The sequence below is a fragment of the Cynara cardunculus genome (genome assembly GCF_001531365.2).
Source record: "Cynara cardunculus var. scolymus isolate 2C chromosome LG 5, CcrdV1, whole genome shotgun sequence".
Taxonomy (NCBI): Eukaryota; Viridiplantae; Streptophyta; class Magnoliopsida; order Asterales; family Asteraceae; genus Cynara; species Cynara cardunculus.
In genome coordinates this window covers 19,736,934-19,748,451 of record NC_037532.1, presented here as the reverse complement: position 1 = coordinate 19,748,451, position 11,518 = coordinate 19,736,934, and the positions used below count along the sequence as shown (strand labels likewise).

The 11,518-nt window shown below is 35.1% G+C and overlaps 1 protein-coding gene across 3 annotated transcripts in view; it reads left to right on the top strand.

Annotated features, from left to right (window-relative positions):
- The first annotated feature begins 447 nt into the window (after positions 1-447).
- The window catches only part of LOC112512340 (LMBR1 domain-containing protein 2 homolog A-like), a 57,860-nt gene continuing 46,789 nt past the window's right edge, over positions 448-11,518 (top strand). For 2 of the 3 annotated variants that reach the window (XM_025118234.1, XM_025118236.1), the window contains exons 1-4: positions 448-769; positions 4,821-4,897; positions 7,705-7,863; positions 9,202-9,415. In XM_025118234.1, the coding sequence (XP_024974002.1) occupies positions 602-769; positions 4,821-4,897; positions 7,705-7,863; positions 9,202-9,415 (618 nt within the window). In that variant the 5' untranslated portion in view covers positions 448-601. The remainder of the gene's footprint in view (positions 770-4,820; positions 4,898-7,704; positions 7,864-9,201; positions 9,416-11,518) is intronic. The other variant, XM_025118235.1, reaches the window with a different exon arrangement.

The following is an 11,518-nucleotide window of genomic DNA, read 5'->3' as shown; positions in this document are numbered from 1 at the left end:
ATTCTATTATGTCACCACCTAATTATTTTTTTAATAATTATTTTACAATTTTAAATATGACATGAAATATTAGTTTTAAAATAAAAAATTAATATAACTTGAAATATTAGTTTTAAAATAAAAAATTAATATAATATGAAATATCTTAGTTGATAAAAGATCTGGATGATGTCAGTATTAATAAGTTAACAAGACCTTTAAATAAATAAAAAGTTTGATAGAGACCTTTAAATAACAATTTTAAAAATTGATTCATTAAAATAAGAATTATATAAAAGTTGGTTACATTTTCATACAATTTCCACTAAAATTAACTAATAATTTTAGTAGTTTATTTCTATTTCCTAAAATAAAAATGAGCTCCAAGTTAATTCATTATGTTATCTAAAGAAGCATTTGACTTTCGTAACGGCATAAAAAACGCATTCTTTCCACTCCAACGGCGTCGATGACTCGCCAGTCGCCGGAGACAGGAGTTTACAGGTGGTGAACACTGGCTTTGCATCACCATAAGAAACCATATTTGCAGAGAGAAAAACGGAATCGAAGAGAGATAATCGTCGTCGTCGTCATCATCATCATCATCATCATCATCATCATCATGTGGGTGTTCTATCTGATCTCGCTTCCGTTAACCCTAGGCATGGTTGTGCTAACGCTCAAGTACTTTGCTGGTCCTGACGTTCCTCGATACGTCTTCTTCACTGTCGGGTATACTTGGTTCTGTTCTATCTCCGTCATCATACTCGTACCTGCCGACATTTCTGCGGTAATTTTTCTACTGGTTCTCGTTTTTTTGCTTTAAGTTTCTCATGTAATTTACATTGCGGTTGGTCTACATATTGTTTACAATTTTGGCTACATGAACTGTTGCTTGTTGGGTGATGGTACTTAGCTGCTTAGGAGAGCCCAGATGTTCCTCCTAACCCTATGTATACTGGTCATTCTACCTGCTACCCCGCTGACACAAGCCCTAAAAACTATTAGTCCTCATTCCTTAATCCTCATTGACGATTCTAATGATGCTTTCTTATGATATGCTTAGACATCAACTTAAGGAAGAACGGACATGTGTTGGTTGTTGGTGCACCCATTTATAGCAATTATCATATTCATATTTTCCCTATCAATAGTAGAACTTGAATGCGGAGATATTATGTGCAAATAATGTCTCTATTTGAACTTTTGTTTATGCTTTAGCCATTATGCATGCAACTCCTATTCCTTAAGAGTATTTGATATTTCTCGAGGCTGGTGCATTATACTTGGTATTGGGCTATCAGCCATAAATGATGAATATCTGACTTGGTATCTTGTTGATTTTTCATGATTGGAAGATTGTGAAAACGGTTGTGATGTGCAAGTGCAAATGATGGATGTTTTGAAGCTTGATCATGATAGGTCTAGTGAGTAGTGAGTAAGATGGCATTAGGATACAATAAGATGTAAGATGTAGCCTCACACTAGACAAAAGTGGGGTTGTTGAAGGATGCTTACGAAGAGTATTAATGTAGAGCCAGGCATCCAATCGAAGGTCTAATATGGTATTTACTACAGATCATAGTTGGCAATGGCTGTCATCAAGTTGATATCAAGAACACATTTCTCAATGTCATTCTTGAGGACATCTAACATTGTAAAGGCTAGAGGCATACTGAGATGCAAAGCTGTCCTTCCTAGGCATGGCGCAAGATGAGGTGCATTCGTTGAGCTTTTATGGCTTACAAAAAAAAGATATTTGCATGTGTGTGTGTGTATACACAAAGATCAATTTAAAAGGATGATTCAAATACACACAAAGATCAACTTAAAAGATGATTTAACATGTATAATTAAGGCATCAAATCTATGAGAGCATTATTAGCATCAACTAACATTAACACTGGAACATATAAAGTTATTTTTGACATTCACTTTGAAGATATTAACAATTCAACAATAATACTAACACCAGTTAACCTTTAATGTAACCTAACCATTGATGCTTGTTAATGGTTAACACTAACATTAACAATTGAAGCCATCAACAATTAATTAACATTGGTTAGAACTCGTCAATTATTATTACCAAAATATTAACAATATTCACACCCAATCCCAAAAATGGAATCAACAAAGAGAGAAAAAAAGAGATGCAAGGAGAGAAAGATGTGAAGTATAGGTGCAGAGTTGAAAGTGCATACCTTAAATAGCAAAAAGGAGGTTTTTTTTGGTTAAGACAAGATTTGTATGTAAGTAGTTTTGTGAAGTTTGGATTTCTTATTGTCACAGGATTCAGAGACGGTCTTTGTATAGCCTTAAGTAGGCTTGTCAAAGTTTGCTAGAAAAGATGAGACATGGTGCCTATGGTAACTTGATACTTCTAGGACATTGGTATGGTTGACAAAATTGTTTATGTGCCTTTATATTGATGATGCTATGATCACATTGATGATTCCATAAGGATCACAACTATGTAATTATTTATGAAGATGGACTTTGGGAGGTCTTTAGTTTCTTTCAGGTATCGAGATAACTAGATCTTGCAAAAGAATTTTCTAATGTTAGAGGAAGCAACTAAGGTCGGGATCCTTGTTAGTTGGGGGTAGAAGATTTTTTGATAACCCTGATCTTCAAGCTCTATCTAGGTGATGGTGTGCTTCTTGATGGCCGGAGGAATACGAGGGTAGTGGGGATTATGAAGTCTTTGGACTTGAAGGCTTGATATTGCATTTTCTTCGTTGCAACTTAATCAATGCCTTCCCCATACAATAGTTTTGTGATGGGTGCTACATATATTGATGATATCCCAACTCTTTCAGTGTGCTTTAGGATGAGCTCTTTTATATAGATTATGGGCATACTCGGTTTATAAATTACTCATATGTTAGCAATGTGCCCATGCATGATGTCCATACAACAAAAGTTTCACTGCTTTTTGTGTGTTTGTTTAGAGTAATTTGATATACTAACAAAAGCAAGAGACAATAATTTTTTCTCTTTCAAGTGCCAATACTGAGCAAAAGTAGTTAGCTTGTGAGTTAACATGGGTACATTTTTCAATACAAGAGTTGGGAGATTATATGTTGGCTTGATAAAGATGGTATTGTGATAATTAGGAAGCTTTGAACATGGCCATTAATTGGTTATTTCATGGAGGTCAACAACTTTTTTGAGGTAAACTCGTTCTTTTTGAGAAGTTAGTTGGGTATGTCTTGCAAATTTTCTTCTACCTAATCACTTTGGGTGTGTTCTTGAAATATTTTGACAAAGCCATGCCAGAAAGCACAAATCAATCCTATATGTGACTAGCTAGGAAAATTTGGTCTCTATGCTCCATGTTGAGGAGTGTCACAATTTATGAAGATTGTCATTCTAATACATGTTTGATCTTTTGGTTGTTCCTGGGTTTTTTTTGCCATCTGACTTGCCTAATGTGTATGCTATTTGTTTAATGTAATGGCAAACTTTTGGAGACCCATATTTTACATACACTTAATGAGATTCATATTTTGGAGCAAAGATACTCCCATGCGGCCATGCCAAACAATTCTTGGTAATGGGGAATACCTTAAGCAACAGCCCTGAGATTAAATAAACCTAGAAGAACAGATATAAGGGAGTAAAATTGAGGTGTCCTAGTATGTGTAGATGAAAAGTGATGTAACAAAAGCAAGTAATAAAGGAGTAACTGGTATTGCATGGTAGAAAGATTAAAATAGAGAATGAGGAATCAATGTGGATCCTTTTCAATGAAGAGAGAGAGAGAGAGAGAGAGAGAGGTGTTGAAGCTCATGTCAGATCCATTTGGCCATGAAGTAACAATTGTCTCAGCTTAGAGAAAATTTGGGACTTGCTACCTGCGTGGCCATGTGGGGTCTCATTTGTATATGCGTAGAGTAGGGAATGAGGTGAGGTAGGAATACGTTGAAAACAAGATGAGCATAAATTTGAAGGACTTGGGGACTGGTCAGAAGGAAGGTGGAGGAATGCAATTCATGTAGGCTTTAGTGATGTTCATATAGGCCGAGTCTTGGCCTAGAGTACTTAGTTATCTGGATTCTTAGAAATTTCAATTTTGCTCTACTTCAACTCTTGGTTTAAAAATGCGCGCATAATGCGCTGTGATGCGCGATGCGCTGAAGAAAACGCATCAAAGGGTCTGATGCGTTGCGATTCCATGATGCGCTCGCATCACCTAGGCATCACACGATGCGTGCATCACTTATGCATTAGCGCATCATGTATGCTGCATTTTTGGGCTCCCTTTTTCAGTTTTTAGTTGTGCTTTTTAGTTGGGCTTCTTAGTTAAGTAAAATAGAACGTGAGACTGTGAGAGACCTAATAGAAGAAGCCGACATCGAAGAAGTAGAAGTCGCACTGTGAGAGACCTAGCATCGCATATCAATKAAAACGTGACGTGAGTTGTTGTCGATACTCGACAACCAGCAAAGAAGTAGAAAAYGAACTTTTTAAGATTCTAATGCCACTTTTTTAACTACTTTATGTTATAAATGAAGTATTTTGATAGGTAAGTATTTTTAAGGTAGAAATTGATATGTAGAATTAATTTATGAATATTTTGTGAATATCGGGCGCATCACGTGCGTGATGCGAGAGCATCAGCATCACGCATCACGCATCGGCTTCCAGGACCCTTAACGCATCGGACCGCATCGCGCTTTTTAAAACAAGCTTCAACTAGGTTTCAGCAAAGGCTTACAATATAATTAGATCTCTGAAAGAAATACTTATTTCTATATTGTGTAAAGAGTTGCTCTAGTTCATATGCTTATGATGCTATTTAATATAAAATCTCTTCTCTTCCGTTTTATGCTCAGACAATTATTGGTCATGACAACGGAGGTATCTCTTTCTTTTGGAGCTGGTCATATTGGAGCACTTTCTTGCTTACTTGGTAGGTCAGTCTGTATGCTGTTCTAATGTACTCTATTCTCAAGCTGTGTACATTGTGAGCTACTAATGAACACTATTACCCATTTATACCTGATCCCTTTATTAGATATCTTCATTTGCAGCCTGCATAAAGTCCTAAAAAGTATAAGCAAATGTCACCTAAAAGTCGTACTGAATGCTTATTTGTTAGGGTTGACTAAAGTTAAGCGTTATGTTGTGGATTTTATAACCAAGAGATTTGTTATCAGTTATCACAAAAATAAGTACTACGCTTGTGAAACTATACACTTATTTATATTGGTGTCCTTCACCAGTAATAAAGTTGTAATGGACCTGATATTGTTTCAACAGCGATTAGGACTCCATGTAGAGAACTGAAGATAAGAAATAATTGATATCAGATGCTACATTTGAAGAGTAATTTGGTTTCTTAACACTAACTTAAGAACAAATCAAATAGCATGGATATAAACTCCTCCTAAATTGCTACGACTATTGAATGCTGCAACATCAAAGTATGCAGCATTCTGCAACATAACTCAGCCCTGTTAGCACAGACCATATATAACTTTTTCAAGTTCAGAAGACACTCAAACTATGTATGATAAATCATATTTCCATGTATAAATCATATCAAGACATGGTACAACTTTGTGATCCTATAAGCTATGCAACACATGTTCTTATGTGCTTGCTAAGTTTTTCCCAACTTACTCTTGCATGATTAAAGTTAATGTTTCATATGTTCAACTCATTCCCGAGTCTCAGGTCTTGAAACAACTGAACACTTTACAACAATGACTAAGGGGCTGTTTACCAACAATAGCTGGTAAGCGTTGTCTGAAATAAGAGGTCTGATTAGAGTAAGCATCTCTGATTGGAGTAAGTGTTGTTTGTAAAAAAACTGTTTACCAAGTATTCTGGATTTGGTGCTGACTAAAAAAAAGGACCATTATAACCCTATATGTGATGAAGTGTTTAAACTAATGCAACTATTTATCAAATATTATGTATGATTAATTGTTGACATGGCAAAAATACAAATTTCATAATTAAAATATATTTAACTGGGAAAATAAATTGAATTTAAACATAATAATTGTCGCACAGATCTTAATTTGAAATATTAGACGATAATTGATTTGCAATATGATCACGCAAACTAGTCATATATTCACTATCTTGAGAACTCCATTGCATTTCATCGACTTCTGTTTCATTGCTTCCTTCATGTTGTTCTTCATTTGCGGTGAACATGGTGTTCTCATCGTATTCCATAAATAATTGGTCTTGGATATTGCATTTCCTTATAAAGTTATGAATCATGAAACAAGCAATCACCACATCTTTCTGTATTGAAAAAGGATAAGGAACCATTTGCTTCAGGATTGGAAATCTTGCTTTTAAGACACCATACGCACGCTCGATAACATTTCTAAGTTGTGCATGAGCATGATTGAACATTTCTTCTTTTGTTAATGCACGTCTACGTCGAAAATCTGCTAATCAATACCTCGTATTGCGATACGGAGTCATAAATCCACGGGTACAAGTATATGCGGCATCACAAAGATAATATTCATCTGTAATTACATCTAGAACTTAAAAATATGGATTAATAATATTCTTTTAATGTTAATAAAATGATACTTACTTGATGAAGGAAACGAAAATCCTGAAGTTGGGTTAAATGCAACTTCCCTCAAAACTCTTGAATCATGTGCAACGCCTTCCCATCCAGCCCATACAAACGTGAATATCATATTAATATCACAAATGGCTAAGACGTTTTGGTAGCATTCCCCTCTTCCTCTTCCTCTTCCTCTATACCTTGTTTGCTGATCACTAGGCACAACTGCATGTATCAGGGTTCCATCTAGTGCACCTATAGCCCCCTTTAAAAAACATCAACTATAAGAAACTTGTAAAAATATAAAAAACGTTTAGAAATTATCAAATCAATAACATAAATCATACCGAAAATATTTCTTTGAGGTGCCTAAATCTCTCTGATGTGTTTGATGTTCCATCAACCGATGTTGGCCCTACTACCTCTCTCGCGAATTCCATCATTCCTCTCAATACTTCATGAAAACAATTATGAATAGTCCGTGTAGAGTGTTGAAATCTACGTTTAACCATGCGAAAGCGTTCATTGTGAGTAACAATTGTCAAAAACATCGCCATCTTCTCTTCAACACTTATTTGCCTACTTGATTGCAACCAATTTTTTTGTTTAAAATGGTCGCATAGCATTATAAAGGCATCACGAGATAAACGCAATAATTCATGACATTGCATATTGGATCCACTTAATAATTCTTGTGTGTACGCATGTCCAGTGAGAACCGCAGTGTTATCTCTCACCCTTTCTGTTCGTGTTGAAGCTCTTCTTCTCAAATACCAATATACAATAACCACAATGAGAATAATATTCTCTTGAGCATTATGTATATCAGTAACTTATTTAATAAAAATTCTAACTGGTTGGCCGCTCACATATTCATGTCTTCCTTTTTGATATCTTAATTGTTGATTAGGTCTTTGTTATGTGCCTAGGATTATGAATCTTATTATAACAATTTTTTTCTTCCTTTTATCTGATCTCCAAGATGATGCTGCAGTTTTATGCAGTGAGTTGTCAAAAGCGGACCGACCAGCATAGCTGACATGTCATTGTTTTCGTATCTTGCTCCATAGTGCTTATTTAGTTGATGAATAGCTGTTCAAGTTTTCAAAAGTTCATGTATTTTCATACCCTTGATTCCTTGAATAATGATATTTATATATACTTTTTACTCTGAGCAGGCTAGTTGTGCCCTTGATTCAGGGGTATGAAGATGCTGGAGATTTTACAGTGAGAGAGAGACTAAAAACTAGCATCCACGTAAACTTAGTCTTCTATCTAATCTTGGGATTGATTGGGTTTATTGGACTTCTTGTTCTCATCATGATGCGAAAAGATTGGTTTGTTTCTTTCCTTGTACAATTTTTTTTATGCTTTTGAATTTTGATGCTTTTTTATTTTCTCTTCATATATCTCACATATGGATTTTCTATTGATAAATGCGAAGTTTGCATTTTAGCTCCTTCTGTTACAGTTAAAGTACACCGCTTCCATATTTTTGTGACATTCTTTATTAATGCAAGTATTACTTCGAGCAATATCCAGTGGATGGGCATGGGGAATCTTTATAACTTCTGTTAGAAGGTTGGCACAATGATTGCAATTTTAAAACTTAGTAATGTGAGGGTTGGTCTGACCATCATTTTCTTCCTTGAAGAAACCATGAGACTGGACCAATTTAAGCAGATAGGTTCATTACTACTTGTTCTACCTGTCATAAGAATTTCCATCTGAAAGCTGGGTCTCTAACTCTTCACGATGCCTTCTATCTTGTGCCCCGGAACATTTAGATTTTAAGGGCTATTGTTTAGCAATTTGGTCACTGATACTACAACTTCATTGCATGGAAGTTTCTATCTTCTCAAGTTTCGAAAACAAAAGTTGGCTCTTTACCTGCATGACTGTTTTCCCTCAATCAAACATTGAGCTGGTTGGTGATAAGTAAATAACCCTACTTACAATGATTGATGAAACCAACAACTTTCCCCATTATTAACCAGTTTCGAATCTTTACTACAGTCTACTGGATAATCTGAATTTGTCATACCATACGAAGGTTGAATGTTAATAAACAATTATAGAAGCTGAGGTACTTTAGGAGTGGAACTGTGGAACTTAGGATGTATGGTCACATGCTTTTAGCGGCTATAATTGTAACAGTGGATCTGATGAAGGATGGCTGTCATTATATGTAGTAGCTGACTACTTGTTACCATAATAGTGAAATTATTGAAGGAGGCTTGCATGACATTGTTGTTGAGGAGACAGAGAGAAGACTTCTTTCTGATGTCTATATCGAAATTACTTGATTGCTTTTGCAGACTAATAAGAACGGTTCCTCTTACCAGTAGGCAACCTGCTTCAAATTAGATGTCTTGAGAATACTGGTCATTAAGTGCATTATTTTAAATTGTGATGTTGAGATATTGCCATTCTTTCTTTATCTTTGGAGACCTGCTTGACTATAATATGTATGGCTAAAACAAAAATAACCTATTTAACTATTTTGAGAAAAATAGTACCCAAAAAGTGATGCAAGATCATGAGCATGTGTGGTAATAATAGCTAGTTGGCGTTTTAAGTAGTATAATTGTTTAATAGTATTTATAATGATTCCATTAGTCTTTTAACCTGATCTCTCAGCATGGGTGTCGTTATAACTTTTGGTCTATTTACAGGAGTGGAGGTGTATTGGGTCTAGCAATGGCATGCTCAAATACTTTTGGACTTGTTACTGGTGCATTCCTTCTTGGTTTTGGCTTAAGCGAAATTCCAAAGACCATTTGGAGGAATGCTGACTGGACCTCTCGCCAAAAGGTTCTTTCTCACAAAATTGCGAAAATGGCTGTGAAGCTTGATGAGGCTCATCAAGAGTTATCAAATGCCATTGCTGTAAGTACTTGTAGGATTTGTTTATTCTTTTCATGTCAACATTTTCCATGTCATAAGGTTTTTATCAGTCTAATTTATTTGGCTTGATCTTAAACTTTGTTACTTCATGGCTGGACTATGTTTACATGGTTACAGATCTAGCATTATAGTATGTCATATTTTAATTAACTAGTGAATGTGGGACAATTTGGTATGTTATTGTTGAGAAGCCACTCTGAAGGTGGAGTTAAGCTGCCCTAATCAGTCCTAAATTTTCCAAAGTTCCTTGAACGAGCAAAATTAAGGTCTTGTTCGTATGATTGTTTCCAATTTTTAGAAATCAAGAAACAACAGGTGATTTGTAATTAGAAAAAAATAATACCTGCCCTATCATTACAATCTTCTATCTTTAAAGCGTAATAATAGTTTTTTCCTTCTTAACTTAGTCTTTCAGTGGATTGGATATTCAGTTTAAATAGACTGTCTAAGATTCTTAAAATTAGCATTTGGGAAGTTACTTTGATCCTCTCGGTCAAAAGAGTAATACTAAAATGGAGTAAGCCACATGCATGGAGTGAGTACAAGAAAAACTAAGAGAACAGTCATTGCTGCTGTTATTGTCAAAAAGTCATGCTACATGCTGTTAAGGGCCGTTTCTTTCCTTTTCATTTGCATTAAGCCATGTCTTGATTAAGATGTCTTTTGGTTAAAGATAAGTCCCTATTTCTTCTGTGTGCTGAATTAACGATCTGAATGAGCAAAATGATCATTTTACCTCTTCGATGGATTATCTAAAATTAATAATTGCAAGTCGGGGGTCTTTGAGGAAATGCCCCCTGTCTCTTGAGACAGAGGAAAGGTCTGTATACATAATATCCCCAGACCCTACCTCCCGTGGTTTGTTTTGTTTGATTGAACACAATTCAATAAAAAAAGATCATTATGTTTATGAACTATAAAATATGACTCATAGACTCTAAACATTTAAATTATAATTCAACATTACATAGAATGATAGAATCAAGAACTATATTTTAAACTGAACTTGAAAAGAAAAGAAATTAAAACAAAACAAAACAAAACAAAAATTGAAATGAAAAGAAATTAAAACAAAACAAAACAAAAATTGAAATGAAAAGAAATTCAAACAGAACCAAAAAAGTTGGCAAGAAAAAAAATTTAATATGGAACAGGTGAACAAAAGGAAGAAATGTGGTTTATTACATAAAAAAGGCAAGGAGGGAGTGGTTACAAAATAAGCGAACCGGCTTCATGGTGGGCTTAACGGCTTAACCATTAAGCCATAAAGAAACAACCATGTATGGTTGAAAAAATGAACTCTCCATATCATTCAGTCCATTAAGCCAAAAAGAAGCAACCCTTAGTCATATTTGAATCTCTATATATATATATATATCGTTTGACTTTTACCCTTTGAAAGTTTATCCAAACTATGCTATTTATCATGTGTCATTGTTTGATTTATATCTTCTTAGTAGTCACTAGTTGCCTCATTCTCTTTTACATATTTGTAAAACTGTACCTAGCGTTGTCTCAAAGGGGTAGTAATCTTGTCCATGTTGCTTCTTTCCTTTGTTTTGAGTGAACCTGAAGACCATGAAACTATACATGATGTGCACCGTGGATAAGGTGATTATAGTTAAAGTGTAATAGATTTTATGTGATGAGTTTGTGCATGGAGGACGGGATTATGAGCCAGATGAATATTGGGCGCATTGTCACGAAAACATTATGTGCCCAGCTCAGAAGCAACTCAGGCCGGGGTGCACTATTCAACTGGATGATGAGATTCTCATCGTAGCAAGAAGGCAGAGAAATTATTGTACAGGAAATCAACCATGAGTTTGGATCGAGAGAAATAATTGTGAATGGAAGGCTTAGGTTTCTTTAGAAGAGAGTGATGATGGTGATGAACAATTCTTTATATATGTTTGAGATGATGAGAAGTGGCTGTAATAAAGATCATGACTAAGGGGATTATATGATTAGGTTGTTGAGGTCTTCACAGTCGATTTCATACAAGCAAGCACGAGACATGTAAAAATTTATAAACCAGAGACTAGGGTTTCTGTATTGAATTGAAGAGCTTAAATAATGAGTACA